This window comes from Perna viridis, chromosome 6 (genome assembly GCF_037379345.1).
Source record: "Perna viridis isolate PV_CMFRI_1.1 ecotype Kerala chromosome 6, ASM3737934v1, whole genome shotgun sequence".
In the NCBI taxonomy this organism is placed as follows: Eukaryota; Metazoa; Mollusca; class Bivalvia; order Mytilida; family Mytilidae; genus Perna; species Perna viridis.
The window spans coordinates 29827778-29840174 of record NC_142450.1 but is presented as its reverse complement, the minus strand read 5'-3'; the positions used below and the strand labels follow the sequence as shown (position 1 = coordinate 29840174).

Sequence of the window (12397 nt, the reverse complement as noted above, 5' to 3'; positions counted from 1 at the left end):
TCTTTTTCTTTGGGTATGTATTACTATTCAAAATTTCGAAGAAAAAAATATCGACATAATTTTATATCGTGCGCCAATGATATATGAGTTTATGAAAACAAGAATTGAAAATCTCAAATTAGATTAGAATGAATATTGTCAATGCTCATCGACAGAATCAACGGTTGATTACACTGTTTTGCCTTCCTACAGCACATCGATCCGTACATTTTTGTTCTCGTTTTCGGAAAATTCATTAAATAGCACTATCCCAACAAACTAATGCTAATGAAACGAAACTCTTCTTGGTAAGAAGAAACTATAATATAGTACGTGGGCTGAGATAACCCCCGTGCACCCCCTACTTATCAACCAAAATGTGATTTTCAGGTACCCTTATACCTCCCATTTACGAATCTTTGTTGCCAAAAAATAAAGTGGAGCATTTTTGTATTTTTTGGCTACTTTTTATACCTCGTTGAGGCAAATATCATTTTTTAAAATTCTTTTAATTCTACGAACTTCTTCTTTCTACAACATGAAGTAAACGGACATACGTATGCTTTATCATGCGGTGACACTTAGGGTTTTGCGGTAAAATGGAAAAATTGTACCCTACCCCGCCGAAAAATCGCTTAAATTGACATATTTTTCAATGTCAAAATCCCTAGAGTATTAATGCTTCAGTAAAAATGGCTAATTTGGTATTTTTGGTTTATCACAATTTATACTTCTGGGATTCTTTTGATGAATTTTGCCGATTTTTGTGATCGGAATTCATTAAAAAAAAAATGCGAAAAATTGGATTTTTTATGTTTTGGTCGAAAATCACATAAATTCGACTCTTCAAGTTATTGCTAAACTAAAACGTCTCAAATTTGGTATCACTCCATAGATAATTCAATTTTCTACATAAAGCGCCTGAATTGATCAGATATGAACATCATTATCTTAATTATAAATGCCCAAAATATGAGTTCTACAATGTCAGTATGCTGTGAATGAGAATTCTGTTTGATAATACTTTTTCTTGGGGTAGTGGTAATATCGTAAACTTTTTTTGAAAATCCTTTTCTAAAAAATTAGGTTTTCGTGGTTTATTTATGTAGAAAATGAAAATATCTATCGAATGATACCAAATTTGAGACTTCTTAGTTAAGCAATAACTTTTAGAGTCGAATTTATGTGAATTGTGACCGAAAAATCGAAAATCCAATTTTTCGCATTTTTTGATAAATTCTGATTACGAAAATCGGCAAAATTCATCAAAGGAACCCCAGAAGTATAAATTGTGATAATACTAAACAGAAAATACCAAATAAGCCATTTTTTTACTGAAGCATTAATACTCTAGGGGTTTGGCATTGAAAAATATGTCAATCTAAGCGATTTTTCGGCAGGGTAGGAGTACATTTTTTTTCATTTTACCTCGAAACCCTACTTTACCTCACTTTCCCTGGTATCATTGTAAAGCTGAGACATTGGGCTATATGGTGACACTTAAATGTGTTTAGTTTGTTCACACATGCTATCCCACGGAGGCTTAGACTCTCAAACATCTATGCTTTTTATCCAGTGGGGAACAAATATTAGCTTATACTGAAAAAGAATCCGAGAATACTCTTTGGCGACAAATTGATTCGGTAATGGGAGGTATATAGGTACCCAAAAATCACCATGATGTTGATGAGTGGGGGTGTGCACGATGGACTAATAAGCATGCAACCATGCTTTATAAAGAAGTCGAAATAATTTAACGTTCGATGACGATACAATGAATCCCAAGAGTCAGTTAAAACTTGCTTTTTTTTCTAAACAGACAAATCATCTAGGTCAATTTTTCCAAAAGTTTCCATTATCAAAACCTGCAACGAAAGGTTGATTCACCGATAGATAATATTGGCAGAACTAATAAAATCAAGTCATGGAATATGCATGGGAAATAGAAAATGTGTACGAAACAACCAAGGTGACGTACAAAGGCCGCGTATCGTAACCGAGTGTGTTTTTCTGGTAATAGTTAATACAAGGATGATAAATATATCGTGAAAATATTTGTATGTATTTTTCAAGTTATCAAAGATAGAATTGCCGATTGTTATGCATATTTAGTCTTCTAATCTTAAAGATATACTAACCACCATCATTTGCTCACAATGTTCTTGATCGAACGTACACGATTTGATTTCATTGAACTTTTCTCTTGTGGTTTCTTCACATTGTGCAACTTTAGCCAGTTGAGTGCCACATGCTTCTAATTCCTCCCAAACTAAAGTCATCCTTTCATCTGACATTGTTGTGCAGTTATGAACTATATCATTTCTCAAATTAGTTGCCTGTTCAATAAGATTTCGCATATTACATATATAACTCGTCAAATAAATAAACATTTGTCGGCCTATGTTTTTTCTCAATGATTCACATGTAAGGGTCGTGTCTTTTTCATAGCAACATGAACAAAATTTTTGACATTTTTTATTGTTATGAGGAAGAAAAAGTTTCCTTAAATCTTTCGGATCTGCCTTTCTAAACGCTTTTGGTTTTTCATAGCCTGATCTACACTGACAACAAGATACTCTGTCATTGAATAGATGATAAATGTCATGTCTATATTGTAACAATATTTCTGGAAAATCCTTTCCGGTCTCTTCTTCACAACGGTGCCAGATCAGGTCTTCACAAAAGTTTACGAGAAAAAACCTCAATAATGTGAAGTCTAAGACGTCTGTTTGCACATTTTTTATTGCAAAACAACAACAAAATTTACCAGAGTTTTTTGGAAGATGATTTGTTTTTCTAGTTGAGCTTACATCAAAAACTGTTTTAAACTGACTTTCCTGAAGGACTCTTTCCACCTGAAAATGACGCTTTCTTCCTTGGCACACACAACAGGGTTCTTTGTTCATAAAGAAATGATAAATATCATGTTGGTTATCGTTGAGAAATTTTTCAAATGTAGTATGGTTTCTTTTAAGATAGCAGTCAAAAAGATTTCTTAAAACATCTTCCATTATTTCATAGATAACTCTAAAAAGCCTGTAGTGTTTTAGACTAAGCAATGGCATTGTGTAATCATTTCGGTCATTATTTCTATCTTCTAAAAATACTTAAACCTACAAAGAAATAAATAATTTATATTAGTAAACAACTACGTTTCCATATATACATCAACTTCCATATAACTCATAAAGTAGGAAAAGTGTTGAAATGTTTTTGAATTTTTTTCATCGTGGAAAACCACATTTTGTTAAGAGTTTAACACTACGGTGTGGTCAAAACATTAATGAAAACATCATTGAGAAAGGGAAGAAAGCTTGGGTAATTATTGATCAGTCAATAAAGTAGAATGGTACTTTTTTATTTCCCATAGGCGACAATAGTGAATCTTTTGTAAAATGCACCACTTTGAAACAATGAAGGAGGTATAAACTGACTTTTTTCAATCATACCCTCATTTCCCTTACTAATAATGTGAGAAAAGTCATGGAATAACTGTTTTTTTTCTTTTTTTTGTTCTTTTTTTTTTCTTGGGGGGGTATGGTTTTATGTGTTTTTTTTTCTTTCTTTGTATTTAAGCAGACGATGTTTGGGGTCAAAGTTAAAACGCGATTTTTTAAAAGTATGATAGGTTAAGAGTCTAGAATGAATAAAACATTTTTTTTAATACTGAAGTAGGTTACACAAAAGGCCAATTTATTACGAATGTGTGTGTGTGTGTGTGTGTGTGTGTGTGTGTGTGTGTGTTTTGTTTGTTTGTTTGTTTGTTTGTTTTTGTTTTGTTTGTTTGTTTTTTGTTTTTTTGTTTGTTTTTGTTTTTGTTTTTGTTTGTCATGCCAGAACAGATTACTTCAAATTACTGCACTGATGGTGCATATTTTATGTTCGAGATAGGAGGTGTTCGAAACTGTTAAACTGTAGATGTAAAAACGTTGTCTCAAACGAACTATGAATTTTCCTTATTATGGGCATGCCATATGCTTGTAATGAGATTATATGATCTTGCACTAAAACGATTTCTTTACCAGCAACTTACAGATAGTGCTCCGTTTGTTTGGAGAAAATATTTACAAATTGAAAAATGGTCAGATGGAAATGTTCCCTTTGTCGCAGACGTAAAATTAGGATAACATCATTTGCAAGCAACTCATTTCATTTGATTTTTTTGTTTCATTTAACGAAGGTATAATGCTTCACTACGCATTACATTAAAACGTGTTGAAATATATCAATACCATTAAAGCCTCAAAAAGAAGTCTTTTTAAAAGTATAATAATGTTAGAGTCTATTACTTCATTTATGAACATCTACATTTATTGTATAATCTTCGTATACAATTTCATCAAATTCTCAACTGATTTCAATAGCCCATGTATTGATTTTTAACCGCTTTTTATTGTGCTTTACGAATACATTACAGGTGTAAGGACGTGTTGTGCAATGTTTACCACTAAGAAATAAATTTTTATCATTGTATTTTGTTTAATTATGTTTAATATTTTTTTGTGTTCAGTTTGAAATTTTGACTAATGATTATCCTGACAATTGTAAGATTTCCATTTGGAACATTAATAGCTTTTCAATGGTGTATTACCTTTCATTTCATATTTTTATAGTCGACCATTTCATCACCTATTACAGACCCACTCAACCTTTTCATCGATATTATCCGTGTTATGGGGCTCTATCGGGTAAACCTATTTCGTTTTAATACTTTCAATGTTTACATGTCGCATGTACTTGATTTGACCCGTTATGGGGTTGTTTTGGGTAAACCATTGATTCGTTGATTTTTTTCTCTTCATATTTTCATTCGTACTTTGTTTTCTACGCCCTTTTTTTGTTTCAGACTTGTATGCTCGTTTAATTATTTTCTTTTGTTATTATAAGGAGATTGAACTTTTTACTGCTATAGTATTTTCGATATTTGCATGTCGCGTAAACCCTTTGAACGTGTTATGAGGATCTATCGGGCAAGCGGTTTCTTTTTCATACTTTCAATGTTTACATGTCGCATGTACTAGATTAGACCCGTTATGGGGTAAACCATTCAACTACGGAATATATTTGTTCTATCCATATTTTCATTCGTGGTTTGTTTCCTTCGCCCCCTTTTTTTGTTTAAGTATTGTATGATGGTTTTTTTTATAAGGAGATTGAACTTTTTATTGCTATAGTATGTTTTCAAGTTACTTACACTCAAACTTTGACCCGTGTTATGAGACTCTGATAGTAACTATGTTTGTTATGCCGTCGCTAACAGTTTTAATAGGTGTTATCGGTTTTGAGCTACACTGTTTTGTAAGGAGGTCTTTCTTTAGAGTAGTTTTATTACACAACAAGATTTTTTTTTCTTTTACATGTATATTTTATTTACAATTCATATTCATTGTTTCATTCGTCGAAGTGTCGTCTGTTTTTCAAAACCGGGTCCTGCTAAATCGTCTGTTCCATAAAGTGTTCTTCCTGTTTAAATAACACTTCACGATCCAATCTTCTGATGATTCTGTTTTACTATAAGTAGTCTTGCCGTCCCAGTGTCGTTTGGCGCCAAGGCTGTTTTTTCCACTCTATTTAGCCTTCTCTTCCTTTCGTTCCTCGGTAACATGACTGGTGGTGTTTATTGTATTTCCCATATAGCTCCTCTTTTTTTATGAACTATCCTCTCACTATATCAGGTTCTGGCACCGTAGATCAATATGATTCATCTAGTCGAACTTTTGTAATTTTCTTGATTTCTTAAGGTCGTTATACAAGGATGTACGATATTCCGCTTTGGTTTCCACTAGTATTTGATATTCTGACGTTGTACGTTTTACGTTCTTAATACAGCTACACCATCTTTGTTCCGAACTCCTCTCTATACAGTTCCATTTATAGGTGTCACATCTGTTTTCTGGTTGGCTTTTTTCTTTCCTTCAGCTGGTCTACCACGAGGGCTTTTTGGGGCCGCACTTTCTTTTGTCTGTTCATTCTTTTGTTTACAGTTTGCACATCCTTGTGTTCATTGCACGTGTATGGCATCACGTCTGGTGACCTCTTCTAAATGAATCCCTCGACAGGGAACTACCTTGTAAATCTTTATTGCTTTATTGCATGTTGATGTTTGTCTATGGTTATGGTTAAATTAGTGTTAGGGTTAGGATTAGGTCTAGAGATATGTCTAGTATAAGTTTCGGTTAAAGTTAGATCTAGACTTAGGTCTTGTGTATGGTATTAGTCTTGATGGTCTAGCTTGAGGCCTTTGATTTAAGTTATATCTAGAGTTACATATGGGGTAATGGTAAGATTCATGTACTTGTTTCAGTTCTGGGTTATGTTTAGGGTTAGTGTTTGAAATATAGTTAAAAATTTTATATTTAGGTGAAAGATACTGTCATGATAAAGTTAGAGCTAGGGTTAGGGTCTGAATTTCAGATAAGGTCTAGTATCAAAAAAGTTGCTAGAGTCAACCGTTAGATCTACGGTCAGGTGTATGGTAAGGGTTAAGTTTATGGTTATGTGTATAGTTAGGTATTGGGTTATGTTTAAAGTAGGGGTCAGATGTTACTGTTTGTCTAGGATTGTGGTTAAGTCTATAGTTAGGTCTATGTTAGATCTTAGACTTTATGAAAGTCAGACCTAGAATTTGTTATTGGGTTAGGGTCAGGCCTCGTTAATTATTTAGGTTCGGGCTTATGACTTGGATCAATGTTAGCAAAACAATTGGAAAGTTAGCTTACGGGTCAAATAACTAGGGTTAGGGTTAGAATTTCGGATAAGGTTCAGTGTGAAAAAGTTGTTAGAGTCAATCGTTAGATCTATGGTCAGGTGTATGGTAAGGATTACGTTTATGATTATGTGTAGAGTTAGGCCTTGGGTTATGTTAAGGGTTGGGGTCAAGCCACGGTATTTGCCTAGGGTTAGAGTTAGGCCTATGGCCAATAAATGTGAGAAATTGTGTGACACCTATAAATGGAACTGTATAGAGAGGAGTTCGGAACAAAGATCGTGTAGCTGTATTAAAAAATGGAGAGAAAAAATATATTCCGTAGTTGAATGGTTTACCCTCATAACGGGTCAAATCTAGTACACGCAACGGTATGAAAAAAAATTGTTTACCCGATAGAGCCTCATATACGTTCAAAGCAAGTTTGGGTGTACGCGACAAGCAAATATACTATAGCAGTAAAAAGTTCAATCTCCTTATAATAAAAAAGAAAAACAATGAACAAGTCTCAAACAAAAAAAAATCGTAGGAAACAAACTACGAATGAAAATACGGCGAGAAAAAAATCAACAAATCAACGGTTTACCCTATAGAACCCCATAACGGGTCAAACCGAGTAAACATTGAAAATATGAAAAAAGATATTTATCCGATAGAGCCCCATAACACAGATAAAATCGATGAAAAGGTTGAGTGTGTCTGTAATAGGTAAACATTGAACAACACGTCCTTACACCTGTAATGTATTCATAAAGCACAGTAAAAACGGTTAAAAATCAATGCATGGGCTATTGAAATCAACAGTAAAATGGGAAGTTTCAAACATCTGTCTTATATGTGAGGCATCTATTCAAATTACAATCCATTGAACACAAAGAAATTCAAATCAAAAAATTAAAATCTAATCAAAGTGCTCCTTCAATTTGGCATTATTACACAAAGACAATGCAATTACAGATAATTTACAAATAATAAAAAAAAAAAACAATTGACGATAATGAAAATGTACAAATACTAGAGGCTCACCTGGTTAACCATTTGCTTATTTGAAAAACTTGTGGAATGAGACTGGCTAAGTTAAAATCAACTAAATTGCCAAGTACAGGAAATGCCTTTCATAGCATTTTGATGACTTGAACCAGAATTTAGGCTAAAGGCAACATTTTTAATAAAATTTTTCAAAAACCTGTCTTATGACCGCTTAATTCCATTTTTAGTATAGACAGCCATATCTATTCAAGAATTAAAAATCACAACAGTCATTTTGAGAACAAAAAGAACTATTATGCTTATTTTCATTCAATGATCTTAAATACTTTTAGAGAAGAAGATTTTCAAAGTTGTACATGTGACAAAAAAAAACTGTATCAGGGGTCATAACTCCTACATTAATCACTGAATGGTTTGGAAAATTTCAGCATAGGTCCTTCTCATGATGCTTAACAATTTTACCCAATGCCAGAAATTTTGTAAAGGCAACGGTTTTTGAGTTATTTGCAAAAACTGCCATCTGACCAATATGTTCTATTTTAGTAACGGCAACGTTTTTTCATGAATCAACAATCCCAACAGTCATTTTGTGTGGGATAGCCTAAGAAACATATATGCCAAAGTTCATTGAATTCTGTGCATTGGATTTTGAGCAGAAGATTTTCAAAGTTGCACATGCGAAAAATGCTAAAAAACTGTTTCAGGGGCCGTAACTCCTATATCATTGACCAATCATTTTGAAAATTTTGGCATAGGTCCATCTCATGATGCTGAACAATTTTACCCATGCCAGAAATTTGCTAAAGGCAACGGTTTTTGAGTTATTTGCAAAAAACTGCAATCTGACTCCTATGTTCTATTTTTAGTAACAGCGGCCATGTTTTTTCATGGATCAAAAATCCCAAGAAACATTTTTTGCAGAACGCCCTAAGGAACAATCAAGCCAAGTTTAAAACCTGTCGGTCTAGTAGTTTCAGAGGAGAAGATTTTTTTCAACTTCTCCACTACGACGACGACGACGACGGACGCCAACTGATGGCATAAGCTCAGTTGGCCTTTGGACAGGAGAGCTGAAAAAAACCAATATAAACAAAGAAAGATAACTCTTGTCATAATACGCCTCTCCCTTTTTTATACTTACCTATTTACATCATACTATATAATGACACTAATTAGGACACTTAATGAGGATACCTATGGAAGTCGTTTCCTCCCTCTGAACCCACCCCCTTCGAAGATTAGAGGGTCCCGATGTTCCCCTAATTGGTCCCCATATAAGTCCACCTCCGGTCATCCAAGGTCCACTTCCGGTCATACCCAAGATCAACTTCCTGTCCCCTCCCTCTACCGGTCACTTCTGGTCCACGGTCACCGTTTGTGACGTCATGCGCATTGGGGCTAATCCCCCTTAATCCCCTGAAAAAGACGACTTCTAAAACTCATAGTATACTACTATTGTCTTTTACTAGAGAACTGTTTTAACTAGGACGAATGTAAAAACAAAGAACTTATAGATGTAAATTCTAAGCAAATCACATACTACTCATTTGGCCTTAAGGAAGAGCAATTGACAGGCTTCTTAGGGAATTAGAAATGGAGTATGTCCAAACTCGGATTCTTCCAAAATATATGTACATATTCAATATAATAGTGTCACCGTAAAAAAATAGCAATTATACGTGTATTGGTATGGTGCTGACAGCGATGTTCGTGTCGTCGTCATCCGTATTCACTTGGTTTTCGTGCGATGACTTTAGTTGTGGTTGATCAATTGTTATGATTTTTTTATGTAAGTTATATTTTAACTACTAAAAGAAGGCACCTATCTAATTTGGAGTCATGTCCCCAACCATCTTAAAAATAAGGTCATCCATGTAACTGACAGATACCGCACTGTTGGTTTATGTTAATCTAGGAGAAATGCAAATACACTTTCAATAAAGAAGCCTTGTAATATGTATATGGCTTGTCTTATGATTATGGTAAGCCATTGTGGAGTTTATTCCCCATTTATTGATATTAGTAGATATTTAGTAACATATGTTAATGGATATTTATCAACATGTGTATAATTCAATTATTGATACCAATAAATGGAGGAGTTTTCTAAACAATGCAAACACATTAAAGACAAGACGTATGTGTGTTCAAATCTGCTCTTTGGGCAATACCAGTCTGCGTCCATACTTGTGTATTATATGCAAAATATATTTGGAACTATTGACATAGAGCTAATCATGTTTTCACACTCATTTAATTTTTATTAATGTACATGAAAAGTCATTACTATATCGTTTCTTTTCCTTTTTAATATTTAAATAATTATTTAGTGGATGATTCATCACTTACGGAAACTTCTAATCAATATATTGGTACGTTACTTGCCAACCAAATCGCATTTAATCAGTGTAGGACTCTAGATAACAATCATGCAAAATGTGATTCATGATTGGAAAGCCTACACATGTTTATTTTTTTGATATTTTGTTTAAAATGTTATACTGTGAATGTACTATTGTTCGTTGGGTACCAATTTTCGCGGATTATGTGGGTAAGGTAAACCCGGAATTTCGATTCCCAACGAAAAGAGATTATTTACTTTAAAATGTATGACAGATCATCAAAACCACGAATTCAAGAATTCACGAACTTGTGCTTTTCCCATAAACCACGAAAATTAATACCCATGAGTATAAGTATGTTTCTTTTCGATTAAACGTTGTTCTTAGGAGTTAAAAAAAAATATATAGAATGTACTGTAAAATTCTAAATGGAGATAACTCTGCAAAGGACACTAAAATACAATAGAAACTATTGGATTTTCAATGTGGATTATCTCCTATGAGCAGACAGATTGGAATTGATAATTATACATTTCATCATATAAACCTATAAAGCAACTTAATGACAAAAATAACAATATGTATCATTTTTTAGGTGTATAACATATTACATAATTTGCATGATTCATACAAAGACTGCTACTAAAATAGTTATCTTATTATTATTTTGTTTGTTTCATTGGTTGTTTTGATTTATTTTTGTTTTGTCTTGTTTATGTTTTTTTCCGGGGTGGGGGGTGGGGTAGACTTACTGTAGGAAGGTATTTTGAGTTCAATGCCTAACGATTAACTATATACAAAATTTATCGTAAAATATCTGTTTTCAAAGTGGAATCATTGTTATAAACAACAATTTGAATATTATTAATATTGATAAGCTAGGCACACAAACTACGACGAGCATACACTCATACGAATCAAACACACTTTAATATAATTTAGATAAAACACTGATTGCAAGCAAATACTAACTTTGAACAAGCGTAGTGTAAGTTAAGCAAGCTTCAATATTTTTTCTACATAACCCACCTTTTATCATGTGTCATTACGATGTCCAACATACTAATGAGAGCGTAGATTGGATTGAAATCCAAATAAAATTATAAAAAGCGTTAAAATGGCGTCTATATAGCTCATTCCAATTAATTTACTTCCTGTTTGATTTGTAATGTTGATAAAGTTAATTCGTTTCACAAGTCCGAATCTATAGTTAACAGTGACTCACACATGGACAGAAACATAATAATGCATGTCGTGTCTTTAATTAGATATGCTTTGTTTATGTTTATGTATTAAACATCTTGATAGCAAGCTTAGGCTGATTGTTCTGCCCTTAAGTATTACGAGCCAACCCATCGTTGTTATAGACTAATTAACAGAAATCAAATAGATCATTGAGATATAATTATCAAAAGAGAAACCATGAAATATTGATTATGCATGTTTACATCGGGTTTAAAGATAAACTCACGATATATGCAGATTTATACTTTACAACACAGGGACAAAGTTAGTATAAATAAATTCTAAAACTAAGGGCAAAAGTAATTTCATTTCAAGTAACAATAAAATGTTTCGCACGGACCATCTAAACCAAGGTTCCAGAAACGGTAACAGATGCCGGTCATTGACCAACAAATTTTGCAAATGACCGACGGCCATTTTCCAATATGAGACATACAAATTGTCAACCCTTATAAATTACAGTCTGTGTGGTTTTATTAGTGTTTCAAAATCCTGTCTACCTGTCTCCTAAATGTTTATTGTAAATTAATCGACGGTGTGAGTCAATATTAGCCGACGTACATCCACTTGTGATTGTGATTTATCTGTATCTGATTAGTTAATTACATAACTAAATTAAAGGTAATCGTACAGCACCATTGCGTATACGAAATAATTGCAGTGACTCGGAGAATTTTCATACATTTATGACTTAATTCACTTAAGGAAAAGATTGATAAATCCATCATTTTCCCGCCGATCTTTCAGTGGTAGCGAAAGCACATATTACTGAACTACGAATTGTTTGTTGTTAGCTATTACTAATTTATAGATCAAATCTTTTTAACACAGACGCCAAGAACACATTTAAATCAATATACAAAATGTATTCGCGATTTTCTTTTATAAGTAATCAACATTCATTTTTTCTTCACTCGGAAGTTTTCGGCTGTTTGCCGATGTGATGAAAAATTCCGGGAGATACGATGTTTTGTTTACATTAACACTGAAAAGTTCATTAAGTGCTAACATTTGCCTTTGCTGCACACTTGGCTGTCCGTGGCTCCAGTCGTTCAGAATGATCATAGTGTGTAGTCACTTTCAATGGATATAATCGGCTGATCGGTATTGACGTGAATCCAGATTTAGTTCAGCT

At 33.3% G+C, this 12397-nt stretch overlaps 1 protein-coding gene across 3 annotated transcripts in view; it reads right to left on the bottom strand.

Moving 5' to 3' along the window:
- LOC148614476 (3'-5' exoribonuclease HELZ2-like) overlaps positions 1 to 11165 on the bottom strand; it is a 41354-nt gene extending 30189 nt beyond the window's left edge. For all 3 annotated transcript variants that reach the window (XR_015923666.1, XM_088588566.1, XM_088588567.1), the window contains exons 1-2: positions 11047 to 11165; positions 2118 to 3092 (exon numbers count right to left, since the gene is read on the bottom strand). Coding sequence is in view for 2 of the 3 variants with exons in the window: in XM_088588566.1 (XP_088444692.1) it covers positions 2118 to 3044 (927 nt within the window). In the remaining variant the exon portion in view is untranslated. The remainder of the gene's footprint in view (positions 1 to 2117; positions 3093 to 11046) is intronic.
- Positions 11166 to 12397: the final 1232 nt, after the last annotated feature.